This window comes from Tuber melanosporum (assembly GCF_000151645.1).
Source record: "Tuber melanosporum whole genome shotgun sequence assembly, scaffold_12, strain Mel28".
Lineage (NCBI taxonomy): Eukaryota > Fungi > Ascomycota > Pezizomycetes > Pezizales > Tuberaceae > Tuber > Tuber melanosporum.
The window spans coordinates 240,861-261,662 of record NW_003298777.1 but is presented as its reverse complement, the minus strand read 5'-3'; the positions used below and the strand labels follow the sequence as shown (position 1 = coordinate 261,662).

The 20,802-nt window shown below is 43.5% G+C and overlaps 3 protein-coding genes; 1 reads left to right on the top strand and 2 right to left on the bottom strand.

Moving 5' to 3' along the window:
* Positions 1 to 10,850: 10,850 nt before the first annotated feature.
* Positions 10,851 to 13,276, bottom strand: GSTUM_00004408001 (uncharacterized protein). XM_002835856.2 has 3 exons: positions 12,864 to 13,276; positions 12,288 to 12,767; positions 10,851 to 12,096 (listed from the first exon to the last, which is right to left on the bottom strand). The coding sequence occupies exons 1-3, from the start codon at positions 13,162 to 13,164 to the stop codon at positions 11,630 to 11,632; spliced, it is 1,248 nt and encodes a 415-aa protein (XP_002835902.1). The 5' UTR covers positions 13,165 to 13,276; the 3' UTR covers positions 10,851 to 11,629.
* Positions 13,277 to 13,289: 13 nt separating this feature from the next.
* Positions 13,290 to 17,821, bottom strand: GSTUM_00004407001 (uncharacterized protein; the record flags this gene model as incomplete). Its single annotated transcript, XM_002835855.1, has 3 exons — positions 13,290 to 13,341; positions 13,877 to 13,922; positions 17,647 to 17,821. The coding sequence occupies 3 exons, from the start codon at positions 17,819 to 17,821 to the stop codon at positions 13,290 to 13,292; spliced, it is 273 nt and encodes a 90-aa protein (XP_002835901.1).
* Positions 17,822 to 19,705: 1,884 nt separating this feature from the next.
* Positions 19,706 to 20,097, top strand: GSTUM_00004406001 (uncharacterized protein; the record flags this gene model as incomplete). XM_002835854.2 has 1 exon in its annotated part: positions 19,706 to 20,097. Exon 1 carries the CDS (start codon positions 19,873 to 19,875, stop codon positions 20,095 to 20,097), a length of 225 nt encoding a protein of 74 aa, XP_002835900.1. The 5' UTR covers positions 19,706 to 19,872.
* Between the last annotated feature and the right edge of the window lie 705 nt (positions 20,098 to 20,802).

Genomic DNA, 20,802 nt, shown 5'->3' with positions numbered 1-20,802 from the left:
ACTTTTAAAATACATTCAAACTGCTTCAAATCAAGTAAGAATCCAATATGATTGATATTGCTAGTGTTATCTGATGTTATTTCATACTTGTATACACTTGTTTCTAACTAAATATATAAAAATAATTAATAGGTATTTATAGTTATAATAAATAAATAAACACAATTTTACCAACTTAAAAATTCAAGATAATTACAAAAAATAAAAATAAAATAAAAAATAATGGACGAATACATTATCTAAGAAACTATTCATTAATTAAAGGCCATTACCATGTATATTGCAAAGGCAATCTAATTGCTTGTTAAATTGTATTCTTACCTCTGAATATTGCTTTTTAAATGCTTCTTTCCTCCTCTTTCCAAGAATTTCATTTGATTTTTCCTTCCATACAACAAATATGGAAACCTCACCTAACTGTTATACCGTTGCTAGAGAGCCAATCCAGTAGTGAAAATGGTATTGTTCATTAATGATTATCTCCTCCTCCAGTAGTAAATTGTGCCTTCCTTCCTTGGCCCTCCATTTTATATTTTTTCCTTCTTTCCTCCCTAACAATGAATCACAGTACACAAAACTGATCCTACCATAGTACCACAGTTGTAACAGTTCTGAAACTTGGAGCTATTGCATTATAAGTCATTTCTATAGCCACATGTTTGCAAATACATGTTTGAAATAAAGTATCATTTGCAGATATAATAAATATTTTTAAATTAGTAGAAGTTGAATAGTAAGTTTAGCTTTCAGAGTTTTACTTGGAATTCAATGATGGAAGTCATTTTACTAACTATTCAAAGTTGCCAAGATTCGTAATGCCTTACTAAAGGCTCCCACTGTTATGTTTATTTGAGCTAATAAAGCAGTTACACCCTTAATGAGATTTGTGTAAGTCAATGCCAAGTTTGTTTGTTTTTTTTCCCAGATCGGTCATTACTAACTAACTTAAGATCAACAACTCTGCCTCTTCTCTGCCTTGTCTAAACACCACAACACTACCAACCAAAAATCATTTCTTTCACCTAACACCCAACTCTTAATACCTCCAAAGCCATCACCTAAACTGACCTTGTTGCAAATGAAGTGGTAAGTAATATCCTATTCGAGAAATATTAATCATTTTGTACTTCTTAATATTATTTACTGAGAAATATAAAAACTTTTTTAAAACAAGAAAAAAGTGGAAGAAAGAGGACAGAAAACTTCACATTTCCTGCCACTAATCAAACACTCAGACTAGATAACTCCTCTGACTGAGTAAGGATCAGTGTCAGGGCCTCATTATCATAAGTATTCTCACTCAATTCCTTTTCCAAACTCTCTACCAATTGCAACTTCTCTCTTGTCTTTGACATTTTCTTATCAAATTGCAAAATCTCTTCTGTTAATTGGACGGATGTTTTACAACACTTTCTTAATTGACCCTTCTCTTAGCTTACAAGAAACCAATTTTTGTTTCAATCCCAGCAATGAGCTTTCTTCCTCAACCGGTTCTGTCAGGATGCTTTTGGCGGTTTTCTGTTTCACCATGGCACAATAGTAAAACAAATTTCATTACTGGACAGAAATGTTGCTCCATAATTTGGGATGATCTTTTGTTGTATCTTTTTCTTTTGTCGCATGTTGTAGATTTCTGTTTTGAGGTGGTAAATTTGTTATTGATTAAAGTTGTAAAAAAATCATTTCTCATTCGGTACATTGGACAATATTTTCTGTAATGTACCATTAACATCAAGTGTGCGGAGAGCAGAATCTTGTTCTTTAGAATCAAGTTTCCATAAATTTAAAGTTGGACAGGGTCTTGTGGGATACCAAGCTAAACTTTCTCTGTTAGGTCAATGTGACATAGTTGCTTGCTCAAGGAAGCACATATCTGGTTTACTTCTTTTACTCTTGCTATCTCACGGGCTTGCTGTTCCTCTCACAATTGATGCAATACAATCTTAAAAAGGGTGCATATTGCTCCAAAATTATTCTCCAGTACCATTTGTACAGAGTCAATTGGCTGACTATATCATGTTGTGACATTTGAATGCTGCTTGTAGAACTCTTGAAGGCATCTATGACCTAAACAACCATTAGAAACTTGTTGCTAATCAATATAGGTTCTAATATCTACAAACTTGTCAATATTTGGAGGAAATCCCCACCACCCTGATTGAAATTCTCAATCAACCAAGGCTCTTTCTTCTGCTGCAGTCATATATTGTCTGGCCTTATTGCTAACTTCTCTTGGTAATCACTCTTTCAATTTACAAGTTAGTAATTGTTCAATTTCTTTTATTATTCAATACTTTTTGATGATTGAATGTAAAGTAAGGAATATCTACTGCTTAAGCTGCCTTCTTTTGTGATTTTACCACTTCCTGATACAACATTTCTATTCCTATTTGTTCCCACACATCTTTTTAAATTGACTCTGGCTTCATTGTTGTTATATCAGCCTGGTTATAGTTCAATATACTTTTTCTATTATTTATTACTACTTATATAGCTATGGATCCTGACGTCTTAACTGTGCACCAAGTAATATGGAATGGGGGACACCTTGGCATTCAGCTACAATTTCATAAAGTGTCTAGATGTTCAAGTCCTGAACCCAGCATAGTTATTTTTAATTTAGTCAAGTCACATATCAAATTGTCACATAATATTATAATATGATTTAATGTAATTAAATTTCATACAAGATTCTGTATTGTTAACAGCTACTATACACTAGGTTTCTGAGAAAGGGTAATGAGATTTATACTTTATTAATACAATAGACTTGTACAACTCATCTCCATATATTGCCTCGGTTTCATAAGCATTTATCATTCTGTTTACCTGATTTGAGAACTTTAATATCAATTGATTTGAAATCTATACAATTGCCTCAGAAACTAAACACTTAAGGAAAGTAAACATATACTCACAATATTCTCGAGTATAGTACTTTGCAGTTTTCCAAAATTGCTCTATAAAGTTTAACTCATAGTGAAATAGTGGATAAAAAAAGACAAGCTGCTCTGCTGCTTCAATAGTCTCTTGAAGCTTATCTTTTTGTCTTTAAAAGTCAGGTTGGAATGCAAGCAGGCCTCATACACAACAAGAACCTCCTTTAAGACACTTGGAATTGAGCCTAGACTTATTTGAAGATGTCTTATAGTACATTGTGTTAGAAATCATGGCCCACTGACTGGCTACAAGCCACACTCTGTTAATACTGTCTTTAATCCATTCGGTACCCCACTTGTAGTTACCATTAATTGATACCAACCTCCATCTGGATGTTCCTAATTCATAATAAATGCATTCTACATTGGCTTTGCTTCTTCTCCTGCGTCCTCCAAATTGATCTTGGATACTCTTAAGGGATCATCAGTATACTTGACATGATTCTTGCCATTTTCTAACATGAATAATGCCTAAGAGCCAGAAAACTCTGCCTTGATGGCTAAAATAGCCCTATTCTTTATTTGGTCCAAGAGTTTTGCACCATCCTACCCGATATCCCTTCCACACTTTAGACTCTCATAAATAGTACCTCCATCAAGCTTTCCTTTAGGAGCAAGAAGCTCAGAAACATGTAAATCTTACCCTGGTACGTTCTTGCGAATGGGATTATTTTCTTCATAGGCCCAGATAAACAGCTGGCCATCATTTGCATTAAATGTGCATTCTTCATAAGTAACATGATTACTGCCTGCTCCTTACTATTGAGAACCTGCAGTGTCAGTTCAGACACCAACCTTGCATCCCAAAGCATGAAGCATGAATCAAGTGCCGGTAGGCTAGGCAGGAGCACCTCATTGTGATAGACAATAAGGTCATCCTGTTCATGACCATCTTTGTATACTCCCTTTCTCACCTCATTCCACTTGAAGCCTAGCTTGAATAACCACCTACAACCTGTCCAGCTAGTAATTGCTTTTTAAATTCGTCAAATACCTCTCGATCCTGCAGGACCAATTGGTTTGTCCTCTGCCTCTATCCAAGTCTTGTTGATTACTTGTCCCATTTTATAACAGTCAACATTTGCAAAGATTAGCTTATATCAACTTACTATTCTAAATCTCCAAACAGTTATATAGTGAAGCAGAAGACAAAACACATATGAAAGAACCGCTTACTTTTTCCTACTTTAGAAATGTATTCTCTTACAGCGAACAAGATACTCTCATAGTTCAACATGTTAATAATCCTTGAGTATTAACCTTACCTTTGTCCTTCAATTCTTTGGTATTTCACCTAAGAGATTTTATCACGCATACATCTTCTTATCACTCGGCCACCTGACTGGCTACCCTCTACTACCGCCTGGCCAGTGTCTTCCTTGTTTGTAGCAATATCATCCCTGGACATGAAAGGGCCTGCTTCTCTTGAAACAATTGCAGTTTTAGAATGCAGAGCAAATGATAATATTGTTGAAAATAGGCACCACTCAGTGGTTTTTCCTTTGACGAAGAGCAAAGATATAGCACTTTCATGATATCGCATAGTGACTTTTTCATAATCTCTAAATGTTCTGAGGAGGCTGTATTTTGGGAACCCACATGTCAAGGCCAAAGCCAAAGGGTCTGTGAAAAGAGTCATATACCGGTATTAAGAGAGGATAAATTGCATGGTTCAGAAGTTGCAGGTTCAAGCAGACTGTTGGATATTGTATGAGAAAAATGCTAGCTGTCAGATTATTCGATATGTTAAGCTTCTTAACTCTTTCTTACTTTAACACAAGCTCTCCATTCCTTAAAGCACTTTGTACTAGGATTAATAGGAATAGGTATATCCTCTTGTACCACCAGCATAGATAAATCGACAACATCTGGCATAGGTGTATCGGCTAAGTCCAGTATAGATGGCTCCAGTAAGTCAGATGTAGGAGCATCAGCTGGATCAGACATAGGTGTATTAGCTAGATTCGGCATTGGTGTATTAGCTAGATTTAGTGTAGGGGCTACTGACCTTACTTGAAACTCCAGCTTTAGCTGTCTTAGTTTATTATTATACAAGATTGAGGAATCAGAATAAGCATGTATAGAGCACAATACCTCTCACTGTCACTCACGAAATACTCATATCCGAAGAGTTAATACAGATAGCATCTCTGTTCATGGCCTGCCATGCCTCTGTAGTGTTGACATTATTGTGTCTGAAGCCAATAACTTCAGAAAGAATTAGATCTTATTGTGAAAATTGAAAAAGCTGTGAAAATAGATAGAGTGGTAAGTAGTATTAATATAAAAACATTTATTTCCCCCTGGATTTACATACACTTTCTTTCTATAATATCATATCTATGATATGTCATCATTTTAACAAATATTACCCTACCTAACATCTCATGTGACTTGACAATTAAGAAAATACATAGACCTTAATAGGAATTGAATTTAGGTTCATTTTTTGTGCTACCAAGCCGTCCCTCGTTCCAAATTACTTAGTGCACAGTTAGGACGTCCAGAACCATATGATTATACTCTTAGATCAAACTGAATTTACTATTTTCATACAGTTTATCTCAAACTTTCATACTGTATATCTCGGTGAATTATTATTTTAGGATCTTAGTGAGAGTACAATTATGCTGAGGGTGCAACCACTTTTGTCATACAATACTTGTCCATTTCAAAAGTATCCGAAAATGTAGAAACTGGCCTTGATGGCCTTGGCATTCAGCTTGGCGCTGAGCTTGGCATGAAGGGAAATGGAAGGACTTAGTAATTGTTTATGAAGCTATAATCAACAAGTAGATAGATGAAAAAAACTAGGAAACAAAGAGAAACAAAAAGAAAAACAACAAGCTATAGACTACACATCAAATTTGTTCCCCTCATCCTGTAACATACATCATCCCATAAGAAGAGGTAATTTTAAGATTTCACTGTTAATCTCATCTATTGTAATACTTCCTCACTGCGCCTGCAGAACAGCTTTCATTTTCGTAGGTGATGTGATATTTTCTTCTCCTCACTAGCGAAGAATTGTAGACTTCATTAAGCTCCATATGTCCTCAATCGGGTTGAAGTCTGGTGAGTTTAATGGCCCAGCAATTTTGGGAATGTTTTCATTTTCTTGCTCATAATTAGTGAAGTCTGAATCGTGCAATAAGGCATTATCTTCTATTAACTAGACATTAGGGTATACTTCCCTTCTCTACTTACAGGCTGGCCATAAAATTGTCCAGCAGAGATGAGTAACATACCTCTACGAATCTACCCCATTACCCTCCTCCACCTTTATTAGCTTAAAAGTAAACTTTTTTCCCAGAAACGATTGTATCCTCTTAACTGTTTGTCCAGCTGACTTAGTGGCCGTACACATTTCAGCCACCACATGCAGTTCCCAATCTTGCAACCTCCTCTACTCCTCCAACTGTTTCCACTCAGAATTCAGCCTATCCATTTCCTCCTGCATCTTTTTATTTATATTGGCAATTTTCTCCTTTGACTTTTTCTTCTCCTCCTATATAACCACTGGCCATATAAAGAACAGGCCTTTCCAACCCCATCCAATAGCCTCATAGCATATTACTGAGATGTTATTCTTTTTTTTAGCACTGCCGCAGTCATCATGCCAGTTTTTATTTTATTTTCACCAGACAAGAGAAAGCCCAAAGACAGTCCTAACCACTATAAACCTTTTATCTGTAAACATGTAGTTTGCTCATTCAACCACCAGATGCCAGGTAGCCCTCTCCTATCGGTAGTTCCATAGTATTTCAAGTTAGCCAAAAATTTCCTTTCTCTCCTATTTTTTAATACCATAGGAACTCAAATAATTGAATCTCATGCTAATACATCCAAAATTCTCTTTGTTAGAGAAGTGGACGAGTACACAGCAATATGAAACACGTGTAGCTTAAGCCACATACAAAAGAAAAAAAATTTACTAAACCTGACTAGCAATGGCAAGTGGAATGTCCATGTACGAGGTTTAATTATTCGAATCCTTATCATAAATAAAAAAGAAAGAGAAAGAAAAGTCATGAGTGGCACATTAGAATTGGAACAAGGCCCAACAGAGAGAATTCCCATCCTCGAGCCTGATTGGCGAAAATGCAACTATTCTGCTGTTTCCACTATTATGAAATGGGAGGAAAAGGACTATTTATATGGGAAACGAAACGGAACCATCATATCCAAAGAGGCTCTAAAGCGTTTTCAATCAATACAGCAGTAGGAGAAGAAAGAAGATACTTACAAGACAGTTCGCCTTATACTCAGGGCCCAAAATAGGCTTGAACTCTTCAAGGTAAGCATTGAGACCACATGAAACTAATGCACTATGAACTGTACCATCTCCAACATGCAACAAGCCAGCCTCTCTGCAGAGATCTACCAGCTTCATCTGTTAGGTTGGGAAGTCATTTTTCACAGTTGACATAAGCTGATTCTTCTCATCTTCGGTCAAGGCCTCTGGCCACCCAGGAGGTATATCAGGATTCAAACATTTAGCTTCAATCAACTTCAGCATTGAGAGCGGCTTCTCTAAGGTTGCAGCCTCAATGAGTCAGACATTCTGAGCATTGTCTATAGTACCACCATATGTCATTTGAGGTCAAGATAGAAATACCAGTAAGTTCTCTAATTTTTTGAAAAGTTACCAGTTTGAGGAGGTACTGAAGTGTTATGATTGCTGCCCTTTAGCGTGGAGTGATCTCCTTTCCTAAACTCTATAAGTATTCAATTAAAGTGTATCTTGAGTGATATATTAACTTACCTCATTTTCTCACTGCACATGTCATTGATTTGCCCATTGGGGTTGAATAGTGATACCAGTAATATCTTAGTCAATTAGCTAAATAGGCATATTGTCTTGGCATCTTGGCGCCAAGCCCCCATTCCACATTTCCGGATACTTTCGGAATGGGCAATTAGGCGTGTCCGACATTTGGAACTACTCGCTGTTACACAACTGCCGCCGGAACCTTGGCACATTATGTAAAAATCCCCACCGCAACGCAACTCGCCAATGAGGGAAGGTAGTACCATAAAAGAAACCCAAGCCAAGCAATTGGAAAGAACAATGGAAAGAAAAAATATACTCCGGCTCCAGCAGGTGTCCTCTTCCAATAAGGTCGTGATAAACTCTCACTGGCGCATACGATATCCCCAATCCAATACCCTTGTTCCATCATACCACCCCCGACAAGGAATAACGCACCAAATCCGGGGAGTAAGTCGAGGAAGGCCGAGGCAAAAACTTTAGGGTACGATATTAACCGATGCACCATCGCACCCTGGGAAGAAGAGGTGGGTGGGGAGGACGATGAAGTTAAGCCTAGCCTAGCCTAGCCTAACCTGGTCTATTTATCTCTACCCATTTATCTCCCTTTCACATTCATCCCTCAAACTCAGCGCCTGGTGCCCGAGCATCACTGACAGACCCACTCGCGGAACACCGCATGCATCCCCCCCAGACCAGTGCTAGAGTTGCTCGTATCGGGCACCAGGAGCAAGAGGGGTGAAAGGAAGGGAAGGAGGCGAATCGAGGTGAACCAACAGGAAGACTCCTGACGAACTCCTTCCTTCCCTTCCTTCCTTCCTTCCCCTCCCCAAGGAACCTATCATAAAGTATTAGCTACCTGATGATGCATCGTAAAACTAATACAGCGTATCAACACCGACCCCGGTTCCCTCCTCCCAGTAAAGTTATGATAGTACCACAAGTAACGTATTTGACCGGAATTAGGTCTGGCGGGGGAGTGAACCAGCTAAAATCCACCACGAAAGTGAAAAGTGGAAATTTGGAAATCCCAAATGATGTCCAACACTTGGAAGATGGGGGTTTCAGAGAGAGGGTATAGTATGAGATACCGTACCCCCCTCCCCCTCCGCGCCCCGATAGCAACGTATGCTAGATCCAGCCCTTTTTTTTCTGCTGAATTCGGAGGTTCGGTTTTGTCGGAAAATTCTACATGTACAACATCCCACAACCCATCGCGCCATCGAACATCAAACATTAAATTAAACATCAAACATCGAAGCCTTGGACGAAAGAAGGAGAAAGGAAAGGGAAACTCAAGGCGGTTGCAGATCGGCATCGGTCCCCTCATCCCACCCGATCCCATCTCATCCCATCCCACTCCGCCCCAACGGAATCTCGGCCCTAACCAACTTGCACAGAACGTGCTGTTTACTACCCTAACCCAGCACCGGAATGCCGCGCAGCGCAACGCAATTCGAATGCCCGGTCCAGTATCACAGAGTTTGGCAAACAGGAAGGTGGGGGGGGAGAGGGCTTGTCATTTTTGGAAAGTGAAGTAAGTTGAGAGGTGCAAAATATGTTTATCGGTATACCGGTTTGCATACTACCGTATACTTGTGAATTATACACAACTAAAAGTGTTGAAAAAAAGAAAAAGATTTTTTTTTTGGGTGGGCGTTGCATGGTATGATAACTTTCATGGCTGGCTGTCTGGGGAAGGGGCGCCATGGATGGATGACCCGCAGGATTTGGGGTAGGTTGAGTCGAGGCCATCATTTGGCATCAAAATTGAGGAAGGAAGGAAGGAAACGACCACACACCAGTGACACCACCACACGAGTAGGATAGACGATTAAATTTACCCTACTCGTACAGCCCACCATCATCGATTCCGAGTGCGGTATGATATGATACATGCTGTAGAATACCATCAACATGGGTAGGGTAAGGTACATGAAACTTCCATGACTCCATGATACCCTGATGGGTTAACTTATGATACCTATCGCATGATACGAGGAACACCCCACCGCAAGCCCCACCCATCACCACCGCCTAGCACAGGCTGATAACAAAAAACCTCCCAGTCCACACAACCCATCATCCCATCAATCTCACCCCACCCTTACCACCAGCCACACACACACCCAGCCAAACAAGGCAGAAAGTCAAAGCAGCAGAGCCTCACCATACCAACCAACCGATAAACGACCCCAACGCCACTACAACCGTTGCTTGCTCGGCTCGTTCACTTCGAAAGTATGGAAGCCCGCTAGAAGGTGCTACCCACACACTACCCTAAAAAAGGTGGTACTCTACAGTGGAGTACCGCACTCGTACAGTATGATACAGTGACTTGGGACCAAACGAGCACCATAATCAGCTAGAAGCCACGGTATTAAAAAAAGCAACACAAGTTCTCACAATTGCCAGATATCATACAGTACTAAAAGTTAAAAGAAAAAGAAAAAGAAAAAAAAAAAGACATTTTCATAAGGGTAAGAGCGGGTCAGAAACGAAAGGAGTGGAGGTGCGCAGGTCAAGGTAAGGTACAAGCACTAGCTAGCAGGAGGTAAGGGGCAGAGGTGATTATTCCAGGAAGAGACAGGATTTGCACCACCAAAGTATGACACGATGGAGTAAATTATACACGAATGAAGGGAAGAAAGAGAGAAAGGCAAGAAGGAGTCCGACCAAACAACTAGTCTAACAGAAAAAAGAAGAAAAAACAGGGAGAGAAAAACCAGACCAACTCACACACATTTACATACATAACTTATCATACATTCTCATACCCACCCCCATGATTTGCGCAGGGCTCGAACTTCACTTCGCCAATTATTGCAAGCACGAGTAGTGTACTTGAGTACAGTATAGTTTCGTACTCTATCTAATTTACCTGCAGTCTACCTGTTTACCAACTCTCACCACCTCCCCCAAAAATAGGGAGGAAGAGGGGGGGGAGTGCGTGCGTGCGTGCCTTCAAACGGTTTCGCTCGTCGATGCATGCATGTCTTTCCTAACCCAATCCCATCTACTCTGCAGGCAATCGAACATCGAAAACATTTCACACACTTCATGGCACGAGTACTCGAGTACTAGCTCACGCGCCCGCGGAACCAAGAACGAGATACAGGAAATGAGGATACAGTATATAATTTTGTTTACGAGTTCCCTATCATAGGAGGGGGTTGTTTTTTTTATTTACTCAATTACTATACAAATCTGACAAGTGTTAACAAATTAAGGACAAGGAATGGAGCACACGAGCAAACCCAGAAGAGGTTAAAAAAAGTAAAGGAAAAAAGAAAAACAGCTGGAGAATCGGGGGGGGGGAACATTGTGGCGAAGAAGAAAAAAAGAAAGAAATACTAAAAAAAGTGGACAAAAACTAAATACGGGAGAAGCAAGGAAACAAAAGAGCAAGCCCTTGGGTAATAACAGAGCCCTTTTTACTTTCCCCTCTTCCCCTTACTCTCTCTCTCTCTTCCCGCCCGAAGAAATGCAACCCAACCGAATCTAAAAAGTAAAAACGGAAAACCCCCATAAGGCCCAAAGGCGAGATCTATGTTTGGCAACCCCCATAGAACATGTTTTTGTACGAAGGAAGAAAAAAAGAGGGGGAAATGGTAGCCGGATAAAAATGAACAGTGAAACAAAAAAGTCGTGAAAACACAACCCGCTGGGTCACCGGCGAGGAGCCATGCTTCCCAGAAAATAGGAACAAAAACGAACAAAATCAGATATCCCCTCAATAATGCTATTTGTACGAAGAATGGCGAGGATGGAGGGTCCCCGAGAAATAATAAACAGTAGAAAGTGGACGCGGTGAGGGCGAAAGAAGAACCCCCCCCGTTCCAAGATATGAAAGAAAAAGGAAAATGTCATGACACATGCGTCATTCGGCCTTCCAAGCAATATGTATAGAGGAAGTCGCTCAACTGGCATTAAGGCTGTGCTGGCTGTACGACTGAGCCGTTGCTGCGACATCTGCATCGGCATCCGTGTCCGCATCTCCCTCCCCGTTATTTGCAGTCTGGATTGGCGCCTGGCGTTGGGCAGCATACATAGACTGGGGGTATCCCGACTGAGCATATCCTGGGTATACCTGCTGTTGCTGGGAGTATTGTGGCATTGATTCCATGGCGGCAGTAGGAGCCGCAGGGTAATGGACGTTGGCGGAAACGGGAGCACTTGCGTATGGAAGGGGAGGCGGAAGTTGGCGAGGAGGGATAGACGTGTATTGCGCACTCGACACGGGTACAGCTGCTGGCGTCTGGTTCTGAACTTCACTAGGCTGGCCACCCTCGGCACTTGACCTACGCGTTTCCTCCTCGACTGCCTTTCTCTCCGCCTCTTCCTGCTTTTTGCGGGCCTTCCATTCCTTCCGAATCTCCTTAAACTCTATTCACGTGATCGCGTTAGTAAATGATGAAAGTACGCGTCAATAAAAATCGAAAGCTATTATAGACCATATTCATATCAACCCTCAAAGGGAATCAATCGGATATATATCACCGAGTTCCCTAGTGGAGTTGGGATGAATGGCGGAGCAAGAGTGGAGAAAAACGCAGAAAACCTAGTGCGCAACAAACCTTCTGGGGTACGTTTGATTCCATGACTCTGCATTGTCACATGCGCATTCAAATGGTTAAGTGTCCCGTAAGCCTTCTCGCAACCATGCCACCCACACTTGTACATTCGCTCGATTTCCTCATAACGTCTGCGCGGCCGTTTATGTTGTTGGGCGCCCGGGATAGGTACAAAGGAGTAAACCTGCGATAGTGGATGTTGGGGCTGTTGATCGGAGATGCGTTTTCGGTTTGGATTTCTATTGTTGTTACGCACTGGTCCAGCCGGACTAGGGACACCCCCGGGCCCTCCAGGATGCGTGCTATACGCCATGTGAGGTTGCGAATACCCTTGAGGCGGCCAATCCGGACGCCAACCGGAAGCAGAGGTCGCGGGGTGTGGATGAGTGTATGATTCCGACATCGTACCTGTCGGTGGATACGAATGGTATTGAGCTGGTTGGGAAGAAGGGTAGGCTGGGCTCGAGACACTCGTACTGGGATCTTCAGAAGATTCAGGATCGGGCTTCACTGGACGTTGAAGGCTTTGTGCCAATGGTGGGAGAGGGGAGAAGTTAGAATGAGATGCGTGACTCATACCTCCACTGCTACCTGTACCGGCACTGCTAGAGGGATAACGTGGAGCGCCTTCGTAACGAGAGGCGCCTAAGTTATATTCTGGTTGAAAGTTTGGAGCTCGAGCAGTTGAATTATTTGTGCCACCGTATTCGGAGGATGGAGTGGCCGAGGAAGAATAGGCGATGGAACGATCCTGAGATGATGATTGATAATTCGTAGACTGCTCGTTGGCTTGTGATTCGGTTTGATTGTTGGAAAATTGAGAATAAGAAGTTGATGATGGCAAACCAGATTGTGCGTATTCGGATGAGCCTCTATCCATAGAGTGGGTGGTCGTTGGGTACTGAAAATCGACTCGTGCGACGGAGTGCTGCTGATGATGAACCGGATGCACGCTGAACGCAAGGGACATGCTACGTTCCTTGATGAACACGGGCCCAAAGATGTCTAAGCAGCAGAGGTTGTTGGCTCAATTGGCCAGGTTTCTTCCGCAAATAAACTGCAAACTTGTAAGAAACTCAAGTACTAGCAGTGGTACGAAGCGGGGTGCAACAATAGTGGCGTGGACTGGGATGTGTGTGCTCTAAAAAGTAGGACGGGGAGTGTGAGGGAGAAGGGTAATAATGGTAGCGGGATGTGGGATGAAAGACCAAGTTCAGGTCGAGAGAACGTGCCTTGGGAAAGGAAAGAAGCATATAGTGGATGTGTGGACAAGCAGTAAAGGCGGGGCGGCGAATAGCGGCAGCAGAGCACAAAAAAGATGGTGTGTGAGTGAAGCAGCAAAGCAGTAGACTTGACGGGACACGGCAAGGAGTGAAGGGGTCGAGGAAACCGTTTTTTAAGCGGACGGGGATGGTGGATGCTATAACGGTATGGGCAAGTAGGGTAAGGTTTGGGGGTTTTAGAGTGGGATGAGATGAAGAGGGGGAGGTGAAGAGGGGAGGGAGAGACGAATGAACGTGTTTCGCAGTCTCAATAAGATTTTTTTTTTTTATCGAGACTGCCAGGCCTTCACCAAGTTACTTCACTAGTACCTTTTGTCTAATTCCCTTGGCCCACCCACAGCACAAAGTCCCAGTGCTCCGTCAGAAGGAAAACGGAAAGGAAAGGAAAAAAGAACAAGCCGGTGCTAGTCAGTGCTGTCAATGACTAGTGGAGGGCGGCGAACTGGGTCTGGAATAATGACGGAGTCGGAGCAATACCGGTAGAAGAAAAAGGGAGGGGCGGCGGTGCGAGGTGGTGGGCAGTGGGGGGTGTGGTTAGGGGTGAAGGTACACCGGGTGACAACACTGTAGCCTCTCCCTGCTGCCACTACGGCTGGTTGGGCTGGCGGGGATGGGATGGAGGGGGGGGGTTAAAGGATACCCGGAGTGGAGAACCCGCCAGATGGTGCGAGGAGCGGAGGAGCGGAGAAAGGGAGAGAGGGGGAAGAAAGGGAAAGGGAAGAAAGGAGAGGAAGGGAGGGGAGAGAGGAGGGAGAGAAGGAAAAGAGAAGAGGGAGGGGTTGGGAGGAGAGAGAAGGAAGATGTAGCGGAAGGAGAGGAGGGAGAGGTGAAGGGGGAGAGAGAGAGAGAGAGAGAGGAAAGAGAGGAAAGAGACAAGCAAGCCCCCTCTCTCGTCTCCACAGAGATAGATGTCGTCGACAATCAGAAGGGAGACCAAGTCACTCCTTTCAGAGGGGGGAAGTAGAGAGTGTAAGAGCAGAAGACTTGTCTGCAAGACAAAAAGTATGGGATGGATCAGGTGTAGTATGTGTGGGTGGCAGCCAGCCAGGGATTATTTTATTTTATTTTATTTTTGAAGTGCAGCTCGGAGCATGCCTGGGCAGCTCTGGGTGGGAGGGGCCTGCCGTTTTCTGATTGGGGACGGTGATTCCCACTTCCTTATGCAGCACAACGGCTTGCCCAAAGGCCTCTCTCTCCTCTCTCTCTCTCTCTCTCTCCCTGTTGAGCTGCTCGAGTACCGTATTTGCTGATATCCAACAAAAATAAAAAGCAAAAAAAATCATAACATTATTGCTGTAAATCTCACCACTAAGGATGAATCAAATCACAGCGTTCAAACCCGGAGGTGTTAGGAAGGGGCAATGAATCTCTCCTTCTAGATGGCGGATGGTGAAGGCAAAAATACATAAATAATAACAATAATAAAAGTGAGATAAATTTATACAGTAGGACTGCGATGATGCTCGTGGGGATCAATCGACGATACTCGAGTACGGTACTGTACCGTACACACCACCACTCAAAGCGGAGAAGGGCTCAGCGAGCACAGCTGGCAAAAAAATATTGTATTCAAGGAAGCTCAGAGCGAGCGACTGTCGCGGACTAAACTACAAATCGAATCGTGGGCGCATTCGATAAAGGCCTCCCATCCATAGTGTCAATTGTAGTGAGGATAAGGTTCAATCTCAGGAACCAAATGCAAGATACCAGTACTTTATTCACTAGTACAATTTCCAAACACTTGGAGCACATAACAACGCGAGCCCAGGAGCGTTCGTCGGTAACGAACAGCAGCGGAAAAGAAAAAAAATCCCAATCATGATAATTCACCCAAAGACCTATGGTATGATAATACCATAACAGGTATTCAATCCGGGATAATCGGTAATGAATGTGAGAATCGAGGATCTGGCAGTCAACCCCCCCTCCCTCCCCCCCCCCGCTTCCGTTTTCCCCTCCCCCTTCCCCCCGACGGTACCACAACCAAGCAAATTCCGGTTACCGAAGAAAAGAGGAGGAAAGAGAGAGAGAGAGACCATCCATGAGAATGAGAGGAAAGGAAGGAAGGGAAGGAAGGGAAGGAGAGAAAGAAAAGCACGGCTGCATTACATATCACACGTGACACGGCGATATCGAATCGAATTGAATAATTCCGTGGTGTCCGGAAGGGCATGACAACAGTGCGGTGCACGATAGTCACACACACAGCCCCAGCAGATTATGAAGATGAACTTCTCCTGCTCGAACAGTCGAATATAGGCGACACAACGCAGCCCGGGGAAGGATCCATTGGCCAGAGAGGACCCCCAGCGCGACCAGTTGAAATAGCAAGGGTGCACGTTGTGTGATGTGGGTAACATGTGTGGGATGTGGGTGGTGGTGGGTAACAGGCGCGGCTTGGTTGCCTGCAGTCAACCACTTCCTAACTCAATTGTGGGATGACGACGATGGCGAGCAGAGAGAAGCAGAAACCGCGTTGCGCTGTCTGAAGAGGAAATACATTGCGGGAAAATGGAAATGAAGGGAAAGAGAGGCAGAAGAGGACACGATGGAGGCGAAGAGAAATCAAAGACCCCCTCTCAAAGCGCTCGTAATGCGAAGGCGAAAAGGATAAAATAGTCACAAGATAAAAATACATTTAATGTAATCAATCATCATCATCATCATCATCATCATCATCATCGGTTACCCAAACCTCGGAGGATGGGTGGGCGCTGGATGGGGGATGAAGAATCGCCGCAGCTCGCACCGCACAGCTGAAGTGATCATAGGAATGGAAACTCTATCACAAAAACTGGGTAAATATTCTAGAAATCGAAATTTGAAGGTTAGGCAGATGATGATATAATGCGATAGTAAGAATAATCCTGATTGCACAATAATTCCCTAGGCAGTGGACTCTGCTCACTCACTCACTACCCACACCACCACCACCACCACCTCCTCCTCCTCCATCACGAGCAGCGCGGAATAAAGAAGGAAGAAAGAAAAAGAAAAAGGAAAAGAAAAGAAAAGCACCACCCCCATCGACCCATCAGAAATTATCTCCCCCATCCATACGGTAGTCTCACTCATACAGTCTCGCTCGGTCGCTCCCTCCCTCCCTCGCCCACTCACTTTTCTTCGGGAGACACCCTACGAATCGCGGTACGAGTACGGCCGAAGTACCGATACGGACGTAACCATGAATCCTTCACCCGACCCGACTCAGCAAGAAGCGAAACCCCAAAACTCTCCATTAGGAAATGGAAATGGAAAACCTGGAGATGAGGGGAAGGCAACAAGTGGCCTAGCCACCACTGTCAACCACACGAGAAGATGGAGAGAGAGAAAGAAGGGATTTAAAAATAAACTCTTAAAAAAAAAAAAAAAAAAAAAAGTAAAAAAGTAAAAACCAGTACCGGGCGTGGAACTGCTCGAGCGGAGCACCGTATAATAATGATTCAATGCGGTACTCATACCGGCATACGAGATGACAAACAGTCGCACAAAACGAGACAAAAACCCAGAAGTGAAGCGAGTGAGAAAAGGGCGAGTGAGAGAAACAGCATCGATAGATTAAATTGAGCGGGTCACCGGTATGGTGCCGGGGGACCGAGAACCAGTGCGCTGGTTACAAACTTTTTTCCCACATTTTTGACCGCTTCTCGCTGCTCCCACCCTACCCAACCACCCTGGTGCCTGGCTCTTCGTCGTTATTATCGCTTCCAATGTACCGAAACCCTCATCATGAGAGAGAACTCGCGAGAGGGCCCGTTAGAAGGGAGGGGTACAATATGCGTAACGGTACTACTGTACGAGTACCGGAAGTCTCGAACTCTTTCCACTTCCCAGCTGGGGGGGAAAGGAAAAACAAAACATAGAGAGAGAGAGAGAGAGAGAGCGAGCGAGCGAAAGAAACTCAAAATCGTTTGGAGTGACAAATATTTCCAAAAAGAAAAGAGAAAAGAAAAGAAAAAAGAAAAAAGAAAAAAAAAAAAAGGGAAAAGGGAAAAGGGAAAACTCCGGGGTTGGTTAGTTGGGGATAATAATTCCAAAAGGGGAATATGAGGTGTTCTGGATGTTATCTTTTTCGCTACTTTTAGAGAGCATTGACTCTCGGAAATTTAAATTATCCGGCTCACTTGAAGATACCGGTATCATACAGTACAGGGTGCCATAGGATGGGATAGCATCTTTTTTCTTCCTCTTGGTAGCAAAGCTCCCATCCTGTGGCTTCCGTTCCGCTCTCGAGTGCGGTACAGGTATGATCATATATATGCTTCCCAACCCGACGGCTTTTGCCAGTACTCGTACTGTACCGTGCTCGTTCTCATACCATTTAGAAACCCCAGCACCGCCACTCAGGCAATTGTTCATTCATGATATCTCGCATAGGTATCATTCAAGTAAACATGAAACTCAACGCCGGAAGAGTACCGCACTATCCAGCAGATGGGCACCGGTACTGGTTAGCGTGGTCGAGTCGGAGTTGAGCCCTCTGTGTCGGAATTGACGCTATCGATCATGTATGAAATTATACTCGAGTAGTAGTAGTACTACGGTATTTATGATCTTCCTCAACTTCACCACTTGACTATACGACTGCTTCTTCCTCCCACTCTCCTCCCTTCCTCTACCTGTTCATCAATCCCCTCTGACCACCTATTGCGATCACCGGTATGATAAGTCTACGGTACTCGAGTACCCACTCACTCATCCATACACCAGACCCACACCCACACATTAACCCGGGAACAAATCAAAACACCTCAGATCACATCACGGTAACAAAGGGAGGCAAAGGCACGAAGAAATTTTTTTTAATTAACAAATAAATAACGGGAATTCAGAAATGGCAACCGGAGAAATTCTCTCCCTCTCTCCTCCCCCTTTCTCACCTCCACCCACACACATACCGGTACATATACGTTGCCGGTACCGGTATCCCGCTGCTTTTATTTGTACGTACGGTGGAAAAAAAAAAAAAAAAACTCCCTATTCAAGCAGCGCGATGCGAGGATAGAGGATAGAAGAGCGGTGGCGGTAGACGGGTGTCGATTGATTGCGAGATTGCCTCGAAGCGATTGATTACTGTGTGTAAAAAGATGTGAGCACAGGCTCGATCGGCAGACAGATGAAAGTCATATCATTCGTTCCCACATATTCGAAGGCGGCCATCAAGTCTCCTTCACCCACACATACACCCACCCTTTCCCTCGGCCGGACGTGTCGTGACTCGTGAGCATGGCATGGCAAGGCTGGCAAGGCATGGCACGTCCGAAGAGCACGTGCAAACTCGGGAAGCCCACCAGGTAAATGGATGAATGATGAATCAGTGAAAAAGTGAAAAAGAAAAAGAAAAAAGAAAAAAGAAAAAAGAGGGAGGAAAGAAAAGAAGAAAAAGAAAAGAAAAAGACCGAATTAATGGTAGCCGCCACCACCATTCACCACGTTCCTCCCACCTCACCCCCGAGTGGCACGTGCGTACCCTCACCGCACCAATCACCGCCGCCAAAAACAAATTACTTTTATTCACGATGTTTTGAATGAATGGTTTGAAGAAAGGGGTATAAAAAGTAAAGAAAAGCCCATGCACGCACACACCACCACCATCCCAAAAACCCCGTTTAAATAAACTCAACGCCGCAAGCAAGCATCACGCCCATGATGAATATTCCAACGCTCAAGCATAAATTGAAAAATGAGGGATGAAAAAAGTGAGGGGAAAAAGATGAAAAAAAGGAAAGCAAACACTTGTGCTCGAGCACTGTACCGTACTCGTACAAGTACCGTACCAGCACTATCCTGCCGGGATCAACTTGGTTGGTAGGAAATTAAACAACATATTTCATATTACTCGTACAATAAGTTAGCTAGCAATAGCTTTGGCCGGCTGTCTCGCGTTGGTACCGGTTTACAAGTTATCGGTGGGAAATCGTCCACGTGTAGAACAAGTCTAACTCACGTAACCTATTCCGGAACAGAAGTGAAAGCGTTTGTGTGTGTGTGACCGAGAGACTGGGAAGGGTTCGTAAGAGGTAGATAAAAAGGATCACAATAATAATAAGAAGATAAAAAATCCCCCCAAAACAGGGTCGACAAGTTTGTCCCAGAGCCGTGGGTTTGGACAATTGGATGGTGGGAGAGGGGGAATGTGTGTGGGGAGGGGAGGGGAGGGGGAGTGGTGGGAAGTGATTTTTATTATTTTTATCGTTAAAATTTTGCTTTGCTCTGCATTGTTTTGAGAGAATATCTTTCACGGCTACCGGTACCAGAACTAATACGAGTAGAACTACTACTCTACCGGTAGAGTATAAGCACTTATGCCACTTTACAAGTACCATGATGGTATCACAGAGGATACGATGATTGTGTCGAGATATCGTATATATGAGGAAAAGCCCCCAAGCAGGAGAGTGGAGGGAACAACCGAATCAATAAATAAAAATAACTCTGGGATAGAGGAGAGGAAAGGTACTCGGGTAGAGCAGAAGCAGGTAGACAGGACAGAAACAATTCCATTGAATATTCCACATGGCGTCGCCTAGATTTTGCCTACGGTACGGGCACATGCTATTCGAGTACGAGTACAGTATGCTGAATTTCTAAGTGCTCCCATCTTGAGGCCTTTTATCTTTCGAAGGAAAAAAAAGGCCCTAATTTGTCCATCTATCCGTCTAATGGGTAAATTTATGGGTATGATACCACTTTGTATTCGATGTACCGTACTGTAAGGGATGGAAGGATGGGCTTTGTACTCGTACTTGTACTCGAGTACCGTACAGTATGGTACGAGTACCTGTAGACGGAAGGGGTACAACACAATTGGAAAAAGGAAAAAAGAAAGGAAAAGAAAAATATGCTCATTGCTGCGTTCTACTGTACTCGAGTAGAGAGGTTCGGTAGGGATCCGAAGAAGTGTTCGCGAAGCAATTTCTTGTGTAAGGTTGGAAAGGTTGGGCGAGTGAAGGATACAATACAGTACCGGTACTGGAACTCGAGTACTCGTACCGGACCGTACTGTGCTTGTGAAACATATCTTTTCGCAAAAGCCGGAATAACCCTAAGGAGGGTCAGCCAAATTGCCTTTTATCGACCATCCTTGTTTTAAAGTGTGGCGGTTTGGGGTCTTCCTGGCCTCCCTGGTTGGCTCGGCTCGCCTCTAGCTCCAACTCTGCTTGCTCTGCTCGGGTGCTCGGTGAACCGTGGCGGTGGTGATGGTGGAGTGGGAGGAGAGGGGACTGGAGGGAGGA

Bases quoted from the DNA above. Each gene is read 5' to 3' on its own strand.
- GSTUM_00004408001 (XM_002835856.2), bottom strand. From the start codon at position 13,164: ATGGATAGAGGCTCATCCGAATACGCACAATCTGGTTTGCCATCATCA. The intron at 12,768-12,863 runs GTATGAGTCACG...AATCTTCTGAAG, and splicing joins CGGTACAGGTAGCAGTGGAG to ATCCCAGTACGAGTGTCTCG. The intron at 12,097-12,287 runs GTTTGTTGCGCA...TCACGTGAATAG, and splicing joins AATCAAACGTACCCCAGAAG to AGTTTAAGGAGATTCGGAAG.